General features: G+C 37.4%; 1 protein-coding gene across 1 annotated transcript in view; it reads right to left on the bottom strand.

The window, feature by feature from the left end:
- The window catches only part of TOX (thymocyte selection associated high mobility group box), a 299,971-nt gene that overhangs the window by 144,153 nt on the left and 138,318 nt on the right, over positions 1-17,500 (bottom strand). The window contains exon 2 of the mRNA XM_008058400.2: positions 3,732-3,797. Coding sequence (XP_008056591.1) covers positions 3,732-3,797 — 66 coding nt within the window. The remainder of the gene's footprint in view (positions 1-3,731; positions 3,798-17,500) is intronic.

Genomic DNA, 17,500 nt, shown 5'->3' with positions numbered 1-17,500 from the left:
TGAAAAGAGCAGAGCCCCTGTATGCAGAGAGCCGGTGGAAAATGCTGCCCAAGTGGGTGGAAAGCATAGAATGAAAAGGTAGCTGCAAAAAATGACATTCTTGAAAGTGCCAGAGAAGAAGACAGGATGAGAAGAAGCAACGGCAATATTCAAAAATAAAATAAGAGAGTGCTATAAAGAGTTCTGAGGAAGAGAACCAGGATGTTCTTCCGCTTTTTGATGTATTTAATTCAGATAAACATTTATAATTTCAGGACAGTCACACATAAGGCAATCTGAACAGAAACTATTGTGAATCCCACCTTCACACCCACGGCAGAGAGTTGGAGATAATTTTACAGGGCCTGGAGAAAGAGGCTCGAGAATTTTAGGGAAAGAAGAGGAATCCATCGCATGTGTATCTGAGTCCACTGAGAAGATTCTGGAGAAAAGTCAGAGCTTGAGTGGGAAGCCCAATTCCCTTCTGTCTCATTGCTGTGCTGGCTGACATATTGGTCTAGATATTTAAAAAAAAATAACTTGCATTTTTTATGTTTAGGTGATCTAACATCAGTGTTATAAGATACACATAGATAGATAAATGGCTATTATCATCAAGCAAATTAACAAATCCATCATCTTACATAGTTTTTTTTTTGTGGCAAGAACAGCTAAAATCTACTCATTTAGCAAAACTCTCACAGTACAATATTATCTACAGTACTCCTTGTTGTTCATTATATCTCCAGACTTGTTCATCCTACATGTCTGCTACTTTGTATCCTTTGGGTCTAGATATTGTCAGCTGAATCAAACATGACAAGGTCAGAATGAGAAAGAGGTTTCTAATGGGCTGCCCGTCTCTGGTTGTCCTTTCACAGCCCAAATTCTCCCACAAACTGTACAGGAAGGAGCCTGCAAATTCATGGCATGTTAAGCAGCACTTTCCCTTTAGCCAGGGTTTGGAAACGCACAAAGAAATCTTGCACCGCATTCAATTCTACCCAGAATTTTTAAAAAGTTAAACGATGTTTGAAGTATTGAGTGACCAGCACACATACAGCTATCATGCGAAAAAAAAAAGAGCCAATATTCCAAGAACAGCACCGGAGTGAAGTGGAAATCTTATGGGTTTTTATTACATACTTGTCAGGCTTATTAGAGGGCGTGATATTCCATGTAAAAGCTGCCTTTCAATGACAAAACTATATGCAAAAGGTTTTAAGGATCTGTATACTCTAGTCTAAGAGGTATAGAATGTAGGCAGTAGATAGTGCCAAAAAGCCCTTTGGGACTGTCTAAAAGAATATCATTAATTTTTACAGTGTACTTTCATTTCTGGAGCAGTTCCAGCATTGGCTTTCTATAAAAATCATTTCAAGTTTAGAATTATGTGATTTGCTTGCAGCAACTTCACAGGAGCAGTAGTGTACCATATGTTGCTACTTAGCAACTTAGTCTATAAGTCCCAAAGCATGTACTGATTTGAAAATTGAACAGGAATTATAATTGTTGAGTGATGCTATGAGGCAAGTTGTCTTGGATTACTAAACTATGCAGATGTTTGATGTTATGTAGGAAAAGGAACAAAACTATTTTTTTCCCCCTGCAGGATGACTAAAATCTTATTTATGGTCGCCTACAGGGGTAAATTGATTAAAATTCCCTAAAAGAATACCAGGTAACAAAATCTTGAACACACTATATTATCATAAACACCAGGAATGTTAAGTGTAAAATTGAGCTAAGGCCATTCAACTCATGTAATTTGGGAAGTTTATTTTACCCCAGAGTATGTGATATCTTACACCCGTCTAATTTTTAAAATAGCACATTTTCAAAACATTTTCATCTATGCTACATTATCTCAAAAAGTGTTTGCTTCTGGCTCACAAAGCTGCCCTATCTGTAAAAAGCACCAAAGTATATAGGGCTCTTTGCTTCTTTTTTAATACATGATCGCTGGTACTTAAAACATTCTAAGTAACTCCTGACTCAACAATGAAGAAAAATAATGTTAGTTGTTTGATTTCAGTAAGGGCTTCATATTATGCATCGTAGTTGAATTTAAACATCTAAAGAGCCAAACCGTTGTGATGAATCTGTCCTGAATTTCCAATCCTTTATCCAAAACTCTTTAAGACGGATGTAATGATTCTCTGAGAGGGAGCAGCTGCTTTATAACAGCAATCATTTATTGAGTTTGTGTTTCTACTGTTTCAAACAAATTCAATTAGCCCTTACACTTCAAAACCCTAAAGGCACCAAAGAGATGATACCGGGTTGCTTTAATCTAATAGTAATACTAAACTTGTCAGTACAGTTCTGGGATTGATGGTTAGAAGAAAATTAATAGTAACATTTTTCATTTTTTAATCAAACAGTCCTATTCAGAACTACCTATGGATCTTGGAGGCTACTTAGCCAAATGAATTCAGTTAGGGAAGAATTCTAAACTCAAACTCAGTCTTCCAAAGGTATTCTTAGAGTGACCAACTCAGTTGAATGGAAGGAAATGGAGGCAGGATCTTTGAACGTCATGCTGACCTTTTTGGCCGAACAAATACAGTGTAGTTTCCAGAATGTTTGCCAGAGAAGGCAGCCATTGTAATGACTTCTAAAAATGCAAAGTTCATGGAGATGCAGGCCTGCCTCTGTTTCGAGTTAACCATGAGGCATTTTGTTCACAGAGTACACCCCTAACATATACATTAGATTTAATTTACCAACAACCACGATGAAAAAAAAATAGAAATTTCATTCTCTTCCCTGCTTCCCTCATCCCTCCCAGTTATCAAATCTATTTGGGTAAATATGTAGACATTGAAAACTACTATGTTAGTTTACGTATCGTTTCTAATATATGAAATGCCAAGCTGCCATAGTTTTACCATTCTAGAAAAAAATATGTTCATGTCAACAAAATGCTCCTGTGATCTTTCCCTCACTTTCACTTATTCACTTATTTATTTTTGCTCACAATGTTTTTATATTTTATATTATACTGGGCATGTACCCAAGGGCAGTTATAATTTTGCTTTAAATGTCCTTGCTGGAATTAAAGAGACTGGTCTTAAGTATCTAAAAACAAGTAGTCAAGCATTTACTTTTATAAATGTAACCATTTACATTCTCATTGGATTTTGTTGTCACTTCTCATGATTAAATACCATGTCAACCATTCCCAGTGAAATGGATACAAAGGTGCCCTTGAAAGGTTTCAATCACATCATGCTTTTTGGACTAAAAGCTACTCCCTCACGCCCCAAATCCCCACCCCCTGCCTTCCCAGTAGACCCTGAGAGTAGCCTTAGAGCACCCACCAGCCATGGGATTTGGGTAAGAAAGTAACATTTGGTTGAAAATGGCCCCAAACAGTTGATAGTTAAAGCTATGTGTGGCGTGTGTAGCTTATAATGATTAACTCATCTACAGTCAGAAGCACAAATAACCTGCACCTGTAAAGACTTTATTTCCTAAAGGTAAAACAACTGTTTAGGAAAGATCATGCTGGCAAAACAGCTGCTTGCCGTTCTGGAGAGGAAACAAGGTAGTATCTTTCAACAAATGCCAACTCTGGTGTTTTATCAGCTCTATCTCATTAACTGGAAACAAGGCTTAAATGCTTTGTTTATAAATTATGATTATTCCTGATTGCGGCAGTTACTGATAGTGCTACTCATTTGCAATGCAACTCTTTGAATTTGTTTAATTACAATTTGAAACAAGGCAGAGAAGATTAATTAACCCACCTGGCTGGCTGGCACATAGTCCTGGCTCGGCTCTGTCATGCTCATATACATGTTCTCACCGTCAAACTGCGAATGAAATAATAGTAAACATTCAGCAATCTTGACTGTGGGTATTTTTTTTTTTTTTCACCATCAAACTGGAAAACGGTAGCCATAAAAAAATACCGTGGCTGGGACTATGGAAAATCTGTCATAGAAAGTGAGCCACATCTTTTCTTTGATGTTTCTGTTGTCATCCTTACTGACCCTGGATGTCAGTGATTTGGAGTAATTAGTGCTCTAGTAATTACAGCAAGCAAGCAAGAAATGAATGGTTTCCTTTCATCTGCAATCTGTTTTAAAACAAAATGGCTCATTTTGCACGCCATGTATACATATTGCAGTTCGGTTGTAATGAAGTATTAAATGAATGGCACGATTCCTGCAAGAAAAGAATTATGACAAATACACGAAGGCACAGCTCAGTGCATTCTGAGTTTAGTCCTCAAAAAAGAAAAAGGGCAGAATTTTCATAATAGACCAAAACTGGTATCACCACAATCCCCTTATGATTAAGAAAATTTAACTTTTATAATAATATTTGAGAATAGCACGTGCCCCTCTAACCGTGGCTAAGAATGATAATGACAGTGAATAACATTAAAAATATACAGGCACAATGAAATATTCCTTTCTGAAATTTTTCAAAGACACAGAATTAATGCATTACAAATGCATAGAAATTCATACGCGAATTTCCAAGTAAGGAACAGGATAGAAGGAAGAAATTCCCAGGGGCAGCACAGTTGGAGAACTATCAAATAGTTCAAGCATCAGCAACAATAACAACAACAAAATACTTTTCATTATTTGGGTTTTTGAAAGCGGTCATCAGCCATTCAGACTTAATCCTCCGCTATCTTTAGTCACTTGAAAGATGGGCAAAGCATTCCTCTTTTAGTTAGAGGGAAGACTTTTCCCAAGGTAATAATCAAATGGACCAACACAATCAACTTCAAAGAGCTGGGTCTGAATGTACTTTCACTGACAAACTAATTTCAGACATGGGAACTTGAAAATGTGAACAACTACTTTTCAAAACAGAACAGTGTTATCAATGAAGGTGCAAACGCATAGTCACAGGCACGTATTTTATATACATGAACAAATGGCATTACATCAAAAGAGAAAAAATATTGTGTTATAGACATTCCACCACCTTCGAGCTGCTAGCATAAGGCAGTTATACAAACACGAGGGTCGCACGAAAGCCTCTAAACTGTTATCAGCAGAGTGGGTGCCCTGAAGATTCATGTAAACATAAGCTGTAAAAGTAAAGACCTACCTAAAGACATTGAAGCACTCAGGAGATTAAGCTCAGAGAATAAGAAAATTCTCTCATATATCCCCCTGTAAATATATTTCACAAGATGTGAACAACTTATCTAAACAGATATGAAATCCCGTATTGAATGATGTGGCTGTTACAGCAAATAATAAATAACACAACTAGAAAAGAAAACTGGGTGATTTGGTTGCTTTGTCAACTGACTCAAGGGCCCCCGAGTCCAAGGGACTTACCCACAGGTGCTTTTCCATTGGAAGGTGAACCCCTTCAACCCACAGATAGGTTAAAGATTGAACCCAGCTAATCTGCTGTTGCTCCTAGCAACTTAAGACCTGGCAAAGAGCATCCCTGAGCATTTCTCCATCCCTATCCACTGTCAGAATACACTGGTTTGTTTGCAAACGTTTTTCATGTTAAGATGCCAAAGAACTATTTAAATATGGACAGTTTCTCTGACTCTAACAAACTAAACCGAAGTAGTGAAGTGAACCAAATACTCTACTGCCTGTGCATATTCTATAAATGTGTTACTTTCTATTTCATCTTCCCTAACTCGTTTTCTAAATCTGGTATTGTTCTCAAGCCAACTAAGGCTTTGAAGTTTTGGTTTGAGTCTATCCAAAGTGAACACTAATTGAGTATATTCAATGCTATTGCTGTTGATGATGACTGTTTCCTCAAAAAGTACCAATACTTTAGTAATATTGAGCCAAGGCTGAAACAACAATTTACAATAAAAGGTATGTAGTCATAGGCGTTACATTTTTTAGTATAGTCTATGTTCCTGCCACCTGTATCTTTACATAAATTCACTGATACACATTAGTTGATTTAATCTTCACAACAACCAAGAATTACGTATTATTATTACCTACATTTTGCCGATACTGATACAAAGACACAAAGAAGTTAAGCTAGATGCTATAAGTAACACAGGTTCCATGAGACAGGGCTAGGATAAAAACCCAAGCAGCCTGTCTTCTTAGCTTATGCACTAACTACCAGAACACATAAATATATTCTGAATCATAGTGATGAGTTAGCTATCAATTCTGAAAATAATGTCAAAAAGCTATCAAAGCAGAGCGATGACAATGTCACAACGACATTGGCATACGGTGCAGAATTTCTATGGTACTATGAAGATTAAAAAACGAAAACCCCCACACACAAGTGTCATGGCCCAAGTTAATAATCAACTTAGCTAAATATCCCTGGATGCTCAAAAGATGGAGAAGGAGTATGATGGTTAATTTTATGTGTCAGTTTGACTGAGCCATGGATGCCTAGATATTTGGTTGAACATTATTCTGGAAATAAGTCTATGACAGTGTTTCGGGGTGAAATTAACATTTGAATTGCTCTTTCCAATGTGGGTGGGCCTCATCTGAATAGAGCAATATGTCTAATCTAGTAAGGAATTCCTCCTGCCTAACTGTTGAGCTAGGACATCAATGTTTTCCTGTCTTTGGACATGAACGGAAGCATTAGTACTTCTTGGGTCTCAAGCCTGCCAGCCTTCAGTGAGAACTACACCGTCAGCTCTCCCGGGACTCCAGCTTACCAACTGCAGATCTTGGGGCTTTTCAGCCACTGTAATTGCATGAGCCAATTCTTTATAATAAATCTCATAGATGTAGAAATATGGATAGATCATATACATATACATAAGCATATAGACGTAGATAGACATATAGATATAGATGTATCTTGTTGGTTTTGTTTCTCCAGAGAACACTAATATAGGTGACTTCTTTTATTACTATCAGAATATTCAGAACTCTTTCAGAAGCCTATTTCCGGAGGACCTACAATGTAGAAACATATTTATTTCATGTTACCACTTGCTTTCTGAGGAGAAGAGCCAAGATGATTTTGCTATGAGAGACTCTGGTCTCGTTTCCTATTGCCCCCACTTCCTGTGCATCTCACACATACAATCACACCCCTTTGGCTGGAATGCCTTCCTTACCTTTGTCTTGTGGCAGTGTTTCTTAGACTCCTCAACTCCCGAGTGAGGGTTGGGCTATTTCAGGGCAGATTTTGTTGTTGGGATTAACTCCACTGGACTGTGAGCCAGCAGAGGGCACAGTGCACCTTTTAGTTATCTTTTATGCCTCTATAGGGCCAGCATGTAATAGGTCTTCAGAAAATGGTATTGTCTAATGAACAAAAATGGAAACATATTTGCTGGATTAAACAGAGTACCTTCCTAGATATAAGGTGGTGACTTGCGAAGAGAAAGAAGATTTAGCTTTAGACAACGGTTCGATGACTTTTGAAGGCAGTTGACTCAAAGTCCTACAGTGTGGATTAAAATGGGTTGATATAAGAGCAGAAGCCCTTAGAAAGACAGAGAAAGAGAGAGAGAGAGGGAAAAAAAAGACAAAAAAACCCCGCAAAACAAAAAAGAAAACTACTACAGAAATGGCCAGGACACCATGACTTAAATGATGGATTCAGGTCTTCCTTAAGATTGGTATTTACTAAGGTATTATTTAATATAGAACATATTGGTTGCCCAGGAATCAGAAGACCTGGTTATAAATAAATGTATGCCCTCTTTCTGAAGACTTTTCAGTTGCCAAATAAAAATATGTATGTGTGTTAGGGCAGATGTAGACATTCCCCTTGTGGTTGAAGGACTGTAGTTGGACACACTCCTGGACCTAGTGGAGATGAGTAAGCTAAAATCTCAACATAGCCCCATCCCCACCCACTCCCCCCCATCAAGAAAATGTCTTTACTGTACTTTCACAGTTCTGTGCAGCCACACCCTGTCTAGGAACTGGTTCCAGGGCTCTCAGCAGGCTTCCTGCTGATCCAACAATCTTAGAACACACCCCATGTCATGGGCTTGTGGCCAGTTGTTGTTTGAAGTAGAATTATAGCTCATAGTCTTAGAAGTTTGGTTTTGGAAAGATCCCTGAAGCCATTATATCTGAATCCCTCATGTCACGATTGAGAAATAGACTTTATATGGGTGATGTGGCCCATCTGGGAATAGAAGTGAGGTCTGGATTCCTAGTAGAAGAGTTTTCTGCTATGACATAATCATTTTACTCCATCTCTCCTAAAAAAGTGAGGAATCAGACTCAAAAGCAACGGCTTTATACCCCATCTGCATAAAAAGTGGAATTCAGGCTCTATGATTATTTGTACATGGTGTGTTTGCATACCCCACAGACCTGAGATACAACATCTGCACGATTACACTCCAGTGATCTCACTTCCTTCTATCTGGATCACATATTCGATGAACATTACTAATAATTATTGGAATAAAATTGTTTTATTAAACAAAACTAACTGCACTCTCTTACTCCTTATGTTCAGTATCGTTATTCTTAGAAGTCAACTGAATTTGGGCATCATACTTTTTCAAAATATGTCTAAACATACTAGGGTTTTTAATTTCCATGTATCCTCGATTAAAACCTGAAGGAAAGTTTGAAAGAATAAATAGACTGACTTATTTAAATCTAAATGTAAATGGCATCAGTCCAGGATTAGCCTTTCTGACCAAGCGCTTTTAGACTCTTTATTGTGTTTTTATTTCAAAGCACCAGGGGATGCAATCATATGAAAAGTCATTTATAATCTTCTACTACAGTTTTTTGAAATTGTTTTTAGAGGATATTAACCAAGCCCATAATCCCAGAAAGCTTTCAAACTAGGTAGTTATTATGTCTTCTATTTAAAAACCGGAAGCAGAAATCTAGCGCTTTCTGAATATAGCAAATAATGAACAAAAATGGGCAATATTAGGCTACCAAAACCACTAAAATGAGAAAAAGAAAATCAAAGATAGAATGTGAAGTAGAAATCAATCATTGGCACTGTTACAGAAAAGGGGATCTTTTTAGGGAAACCATTAAAAGAAAATCAGAAAACTACTGCGGAGGGGAAAAACAACTTCATGGAATTCATGAAACAGTACCACATTGTATTGCCTATAAAGAGAAAAGTCTTACATTTCTGGGTGTTTTCTGAAGGAATATTTGATACTTTTATTTTTTTAAAAAACAGCTAAAAATGGAAATGTTTATAACAGGGAATCAATTTGACATTTCCTTAAAGATGTACTATAATAAATCATTATAAGAGTGAGTAATATCCTCAAAATAAAATTTCCATTTTTTTGTATTGCTTGACCCCATATAATATTGCAAATCATCTCAGTTTTTTGGTACTGGAAGAAGCAGCTTTAAGTTTGGACAATGAAGTCAACTGTGCTGTTTCACACAGAGCCAAACATTTTGAAAGCTAAGCTTAAAATGGAGGGTGACAATGTACACATGAGCATATTGAGTACCCTGTTCACACCACAGTAACACAGAACCATAAAAACTAAGAAAATTTAACTCCCCTCTCACTATACATCCTCACCATTCTCAAGGGAAAAGGCCAGGAGGCACCGGAGAGGGAATACTTGTCTATTTATCTCCTAGTGTCAAGGCTGAACCTGTTGATGCAAGATAGTCTCAAGTCAGTCTGTGTCCATGCTGCATGAAACTGGTTGTGAGCACAGTGGGCCAAGAGAAGTGGCTCAGGCTAAAAGGAAGGGAGGCCAGACTGAGTTGGGGCAATCAGCATTTAAAGAAAAGAAAGCAGTTGCTCTGTCAGTGCTCTGTTGGGATGTGCATTCTAACCCAGGAGCACACGAAGTACACAGAGGGAAGAGCAACTCCTCTGGGTCAGGCTCCTGTCACTTGAACTTGAGTGATAAACATTCGACTGCAGATCTGAATGGTGTGGGTAGGAAGAATGGCTTGGGCATAGTGTGGCTGCTTCGAAGACTTGCCTGGCCACAGATGGGGAAAGGAGAGAGAGAAACTAAACCCACAACTTAGAACCTGGTCTCTGCTTTGTGACTAAATTTATATTCTGATTTTTGTCCTGGTAATACTTTTGAGGGAAGGATTGTATATCACATTCCCTTTCTTCACTGTGAAAACTGAAAATTTACAGTAATAATAAAGCTACACATTGTTTCCTAAACCTGTCTTTATAAACACTGTCCTACCAAGTGGCTCTAAGGCATGAATCTCAAGGAGAGAAACACTGCAGTTTCCCTCTGTATTAAAGGTAGGGCTATAACGCCATGGTTTTCATTGTTATGTTTTTGGATTTTTTGTTTTTAAACAAATGCACTAAATGTATTCATTCAAATGAACATTGAATTTGAATTCAAAAGTCAGATAATGATGCCATAATGGTCCAAACCAGTTTGAACTTCTTCTTTTGGAGGCATCTTCTAATATCATTAACTATATTAAATCATTTAATTTTTACTACACTCTTGACTGAAATATGGTGACTATTGGTACACCTATTTTATAGAAGGCAAAACTGAGACACAGAGGAGTTAAGTAATTTGTCTGCAATGGATCCAATTACATGCTTCCCAGATCTGCTCAGCCTGCCTGACCCTCAGGCCTCTGACCTTTGCTTCCAGGAATGGCTGACACCATTCCCATGGTCATGAAGCCCCCAGGGACACCACTTCTATTGTCACCACAGCTACAGACCAAGGTGTCCCCAAGTGACACACCAGTAAATACGAATCTATTTATGCTAGACGGACATAAACAAAAACAAGATGCAAATGGGCAAAAATAGGAACATACACTTACATGGAGAAGCTCTGCACCCAGGCTGGAGTATCTGAAGTTTTGCCTTCCTCAGAGCTTTGCAAGGAGAGGCTGAATCCCGGACCCTGAGAGTGCAGGGGAATGACACACTGCCCCATGAAAGGACTGGCGCATGCATCTTCTGTGGCACTTCTGAGATGTCTCTCGTGCCCAGCAACCAGCAGTGATTTGTTACAAAATTATGGCCACTTGGAACAACACTCCTTGTGTTTTGTTCTCCTTGCTTTTTCCCTTCCTTGGGTTTGCAATCCCAGCATTCGCATTCAAGCTTTCACTGCAGGCTCTGCTTTCTGTGGAACTTGGACCAAACCAGTGCCTAAGCGTACCCACTAGTAAGTGACAGCACTCTTAACTGCAATGCTACCCTCATCCCGTCCCACCTTTGTTCTCTCTTCATTCTATTACTCTTCAGAGCCATTCACTCCATCATTTTAATTTCCTATGCAAGGACAGGAACAAACTTACAAGGCAGTAATAAATAGAAGAAACAAGAATTTCTTGTCCCAGAAACGCATCTCTCCATTTTTAAGAAAAAGATGCAAGTTTCTAGAAAACTTCATTAGCCCCAAGCCTTCAACATAGCAAGAGCAATCCACTTTCATTATATACTGTTTAAGAAAGAAAAGAGTGTTACATAAAAGCTTAATTATAAATCCATTCCGGTAAATTTAATGGAAATATGTTTAATGAAATCAAAATATGATTTTTACTTAAAGGCCTCCACAAGGTGTTGTGAGCTCAGAAAATGAGGAGAAAAGACTTCTAATTTCATCTAGAAGCCTTGCTTTTTAAATGAGTTCTCAAATAATTTTTGAAATCCTATGAAGCTTCAAACTGTAAAGTCATACTGTATTGTTGAAACTTGGTGCAGTTTTAAATAATTGGTTTAGAATATTCCTTAGACTTGTCATGTTTGAGGCAAATTTTTCTGAATCCACCTACGAAGGGAACGTTTGAGATGTACATTCAAACTTGCTGCCAAAACTCACTTATTTCTACATCATATCAGTTCTCACCTCATTTACCGCAATACCTAAATTCTACCTAGATGTGGAATGAAAAGTATGAAAGTAATTACTTTGGGGGGGGGGTGGCCCTTTGATTGCTGGCATATCTTTTTAAGCACAGTGAATATTTTTCAGTATCTCAAAGACACATAGAGAAAAAGGCAAGAATATTTCTCTATACGTGTCTGGTTTGGAAGAGTATGTTCAGTTCTTAGAACCTCAAAACAAGAAAAATGTAAGACTAGAAGTTCAGGGCATTGAAAAGCTTATGGGAATTGCATGACAGATGTATAAAAAAGAGTAACAGAGAAATTAGGTGACCACTGAGTGGGTTGAAAAGAGACACAATTTTTTAAAAAGATTGAGGACAAACAATTCTTGAATAATTTTGAGATTAAAAATGGTAGCACCAAATAAAAATACAAATAAGAAGGCATAGGGTTATTAAGATGGAGATTTTCACTTCCACATTATAGTCACTCAGACAAACTGCAATATGACTAAGTTTAACATTTATGTTCCAGAAATAGACTTTTGGTAATTACAGTCTCCCAGTGGTAGGACAGGTGTTGAAAGGTATTCTGGCATACTTAGGCAAACCTGACCAGTTAGAAACACAAGAGGGTTCATCTAAATCTACAATTACTCTATTTCATTTTAGAGTTTTTTTTAAATCTCTATTCTTTTAGAGACATTATTTTTTCAGATTCCACAATTTCTGTTTTCTAAATGAAAACATGATGCCATTTTAAAGAATTGGATTGAGTGGCAGAAAAAAGTTTCTTCACATCACTGAGTATTAATATAGATTTTTCCACTGTCAAAGGAAGCAAAGCTCTGCTAGCAAAGAGTTTTCATTCTAAGGAATTTGAGAAGTAATTCAATCCATTCTTATATCCAAAAATTATGTTTTATTTCTCTTTAACATCTTCAAATGCTATATAGTTATAGATTTCTTATCTGGTCTCCTTTGATATTTAATCCATGATCGCACATGATTTTTCCTGATGATTTATCCAAACTTTTATGAAGATTATAGTATAATTTGCTTCGCTTTAGCTTAAGGTTCCATATATAAGATGTTTCCTTCCCAAGACAGATGCACTCCATGTACTTTAGAGTTCTAGTTCCAAGTTTCTTTTGCTTATAGTAGTTCTAACTACTCCTCTTAGATCATTCCCCCACTGTCATTTGACTTTTTTTTTTTTTTTTGGTAGCGTTTCTCCAAATACTTCATCCTGCCTTTCGACAGTGTCCATTTTATAAGATGAGATGTTACCAGAAACGTGTCAAAGCTGAAACTAGAAGATTTGTTTCTACTTCCAGAAATAAGTAGAAACAAGTCTTCTGCTTAATACCTGCTTCTACTCAAAAACCTTATTTATTCTGTATGGTGAGGGATGATTGGTGTCCCTTGCCTTACTTTCTGGAATGTCACCATATGATGCTCTTTTGCTGAAAATCTGGGAGAAGTATCACCACATGATGCTAACAGGTGCGAACCATCTAGCAGTCGTGCTGGTACTTTAAAATTAAATGATAATCAGCACACTCCTGGATAAAATGTGACGATTCATTCATTCATTCTTCATTCATTCAACAAAGATTCATTTTGTGCCTATTTATGTGCCAGAGGCACACATGCACTAGCTTATTTAATCTTCACGACAACCTATGAGGTGGGCAATATGCGTGGGTCTTTTCATCAATAAGAAAACTAGCCCTGGAGAATTAAACGTTAAATATTTCTGACATCACTCCTGTCTGCATCTACCTCTCTACTTAACCTTGTCACTCTACATTTCAACCTCCTTCGTGATTTTCATATGGCCAGATAACCCCTGCCTCTATGGCTCATTTCACCTGTCGCCTCCCAATTCCCATTCTCTCCTTATTTACTGCTAATAATGTGATCATAGAATCTATCCTCCAACTTGGAACACTTCTGAGAGTACAAGGAGGTACTATAACCAATTATAATTGAACAACAGATATAAACTTGAACTCTCCCAGTCAAGAGGAATCTTCCCACTAGAAGGTAAGCATTTCCTAATATCATGGGTGATGTAGTCCCTTCTCTGAGTCTGTATAAGTTCTTTGTGGTGTCTTGTGCTTACCACAGTCCATATCTCTTTATACTGTGGTTGGTGTCATTGTCACCTCTCTCCTACATTGCAGTAAGACCACTTTGAGGTCAGGGACTATCCTATTTCTCTTTCCATCACCAACACTTAGCATATGCCTAGGACATTTTGTTTACTCAATGACATTAAATGAATTAAGTTCAGTGCAGTATTGTGATGACTAAAAGTATTCAGATCTCTCACCATTCCATTATTCTGCAGTAACACTGATTCCATGTGCTTTCATTTCCAAATTAATTTCTGCCCATGAAAATAAGATCCCCCAGGGGCATTGGACAAAAGCTTCTGTAAGCCAGATCATACCTGTTTTCCATTTCTTCCTGCTCTACAGGGACCAAATTTTCTTCAGTCATTCTAGTTTGAATAATTTTAAAAGTAGTTCATTTTACGAGGGCTTAGATAATAGCTAAAAGTTTCATGATACCAAGAAGTCAAGTCCTCAATCTCCTCCTCGATTCTGGTGGTCCATTTCAGTAAGCATCACACTAGTTTGTTCATTCCTGCCAACACTAAGTTGCTGGTAACCAGTCTCTGAATCTATACCAGCATGCTTAGGAAAAGCTGAATGGACTGGTAGACTGGGCAATTCATGCCTTCCCTTTGCTCATGTGATTTGTGGGAAATTCAGGACTCGGATGGAAGTGAGGAGAGACCCTATCATGGAGTGAGTTTGAAATAAGAAGAGCCAGATAGAAGTTCTGGTTCCGACACTTCCTAGTAGGCTGGTCTTGGGAATGAGAGTAAAAGTTGTACTTTCTTTAGGGAAATATGTCAGATTCATATGAGATATGTGAAAGCATTTGTAAATTGTAAAGCACCATACATCTGAAACCTGTGCTACATTCTGGAAACTATGGTACTTCCCCCTCGTGGCAAGTTTATTTGACTGTTTCCATCATTAATTGAAAAGATCAATAGGTGGAAAGTAGTGGCAAAAATCAGACTCAATGTGCCCTATTAAATTTGCCTGCGTAAAGGCCTTCAATATGGAAAATTATATGTAGACATTATTGCTTAATCTCTCTATATGTAAAAACGGTTATACTTTAAATATGCAGTGATGGGTTAGAAGTAATGAAAGGGATGAAAGAAAATAATAGTAAAATCGCCACATTAAAAAAAAAAAACCTTTGTAGATCATATGTGCATGTGTATGTAAGTATATGTTTACATATGTGTTCTTTAAATATGTACATATTGATTTACTATGTATGTGTATAAAATATTTTCTGCAATGTTTTTACTTGAATAATGCTAATGTTGTATCAGATTACCTCTAGACAAATAGCTATTACAGCACAGTATTAAAAACTGCCACACAGAAACTGCAGAAGGAGTTTTCTGAAAATGCAAAGTGCTACTGTAGTCTTCATTGATATAGAAAATATACCCAGTCAAAAAAACCACATAATATCACATTTACCAAAAATTGATTCAGGTTAATTTATTGTCACAAAATAAAGATTTCAGACTGTTTGACATAGAAATATAAGGTTATACTTATATATAGTAGTATGATATAGGTCTTCTATTGCATTCTATTTTCCATAGTTTATTAGTTTTATGCATTGAATTATGCATAACAAATCATCCACTGCATTTCATTGAACTGTATAACAATTTCTTTTCTCAATTATATAACCTAGCTAGATACTTAAACTGTTTCAGTAATCAGAGTTCCTTATAATGCTCTTTTCAAGGAAATTATGTAATAACTTCTACTATGCATCCTATTATTTATCTTCCATAAAAAGTACATTATTAATATCTTTGGCACGTTTCATATCTACAATGAAAAATTCTGGTTTAATATATTTTTGTAACCATTAAGTCAATTAATATGAATGTTGGATTAAGTGGTTTTAAACATTTATTTTTGTTTAAAAATGCCTCCTGTATAATCCTGAGTAAAATATACATATTTTAAATATATCTAATGGGTCTTGCTTCCAAGATATCCTTCAATGATACTTGACCCAATGAACTTGCAACAAATAACTAACTTAAACATGTACTGAAGTAAGAATAGGATGGAAACTAAATATTAGAACACAGCTAAATGGTCTAAAATGGATTTTTATTTTAAGAGCAGAACAATGTTGCCTTTTCTTCAGAACTCACATGACTTTCCTCAGAGAGTGATGTTATGGTGCCTATTCCCCCTTCTACGTAATTTAGTCAACAAAGCTCTTTAGGCACATGACAGGAAATATCCCACATCTGATATTCAAAATCCATAGAGCACAAGATCCCATTGCATTCCATTTTCAGGCAGTGAGTCTGCATTTGTAACAATCCATTTGTATTAGTGGCTCTAAAAGCTAATGGGCTTTCTCAACACGTACTTTCTAACCTTTATGTAGATTGCAAACGGTACTTTTTAAAACAGGACAGGTTCACACTGTCAGGTGATTGAAAAGGAATGGGCTTGTGAATATGCGTTCTTAATAAAACCATGAGGTGCCATGCGTCTGCTATTTTTTCCATAACTCTTTTTCTTTTTGAGTTGGAGTCTCACTCGGTCGCCCAGACGGGAGTGCAGTGGCCGCTCCCGGCCACCGCAGCCTCGACCTGCCGGGCTCCGGCGATCCTTCCGCCTCAGCCTTCCGAGTAGCCAGAATTACAGGCCTGCGCTCCCACGCCCGGTTGATTTTTTGATTTATTGTAGAGATGAGGTCTCGCTGCCCAGGCGGGTCTCGAACCCGGAGGCTCAGGCAATCCACTCACCTCAGCCTCCCAAAGGCGCGGGATGACAGGCTGAGCCACCAAGCCCGGCTACATAACTCTTTTTTATATTTTATCCAATAGCAGCCACTGAAAACTGTTTTTCAGTCCAACATTCCTGAAGGTGTGAGGCTCACTTTATGAAGAGTTTCTGTAATGCCAACTGCATTAACTATAAAGTATAAGTGATTCCATTATTTAACTGGTTACTAGAAATTTCTGGGTTCTTTGGAGATTCCAAGTTTTGTTTTGATCTTGTTTTTCCAACTGCTTGGCCATAGCTTTGCTCATTCTTATCTGATAATGTTAAATATCATGATGGATATACAATGCAACCCACATCTTCTATGGAAGTGATTCTCAGTGGGGTGGGGGTGACTTTGCTCCACTCTGGGGAGGGTATTTGACAACATCTGGAGACATTTTTGATTGTTATGACTGAGGGATGCGTCTGGCATCTAGTGAGTAGAGGACAGGGATGTCCCTGTAGGTCCTACACAGCCCATGATAACTCCCACAGAAAAGAATGTTCCAACCCATGTCAACAGTGTTGCTGTTAAGAAATGCTGGCCTATGACATGGACTGAGTTTGTGGTTTTGATCATTTTCATGACCAACTGAGATGAGATTTGAGGTCAACTATGAAATGATTCACTTATGGAATGAAGGTAGCTCAAATTCTAAATCAAGAAGTAAGTCTATTTTTAAAAAATCACTTAGATATGGTCTAAGTAGTTGGTACACTGCAATTACCCAACTCTTATAGGACCTATAGCACTATTTCAGGTGTTTTGGTTTACTGTTCAAAAGAGGAATTAAAGAGCCCTGGTTGTCTCAGAATCACAACTCCACTTATTCTAAATAAACATACACTGCCTTACACAGACTTTTTTTTTTTTTTTTTTTTTTTTTG

Source organism: Carlito syrichta, unplaced genomic scaffold (assembly GCF_000164805.1).
Source record: "Carlito syrichta isolate Samal-C Ts95f unplaced genomic scaffold, Tarsius_syrichta-2.0.1 Scaffold303331, whole genome shotgun sequence".
In the NCBI taxonomy this organism is placed as follows: Eukaryota; Metazoa; Chordata; class Mammalia; order Primates; family Tarsiidae; genus Carlito; species Carlito syrichta.
Note: the sequence above shows the minus strand (reverse complement) of the source record. Positions and strands in the feature narration are given on the sequence as shown.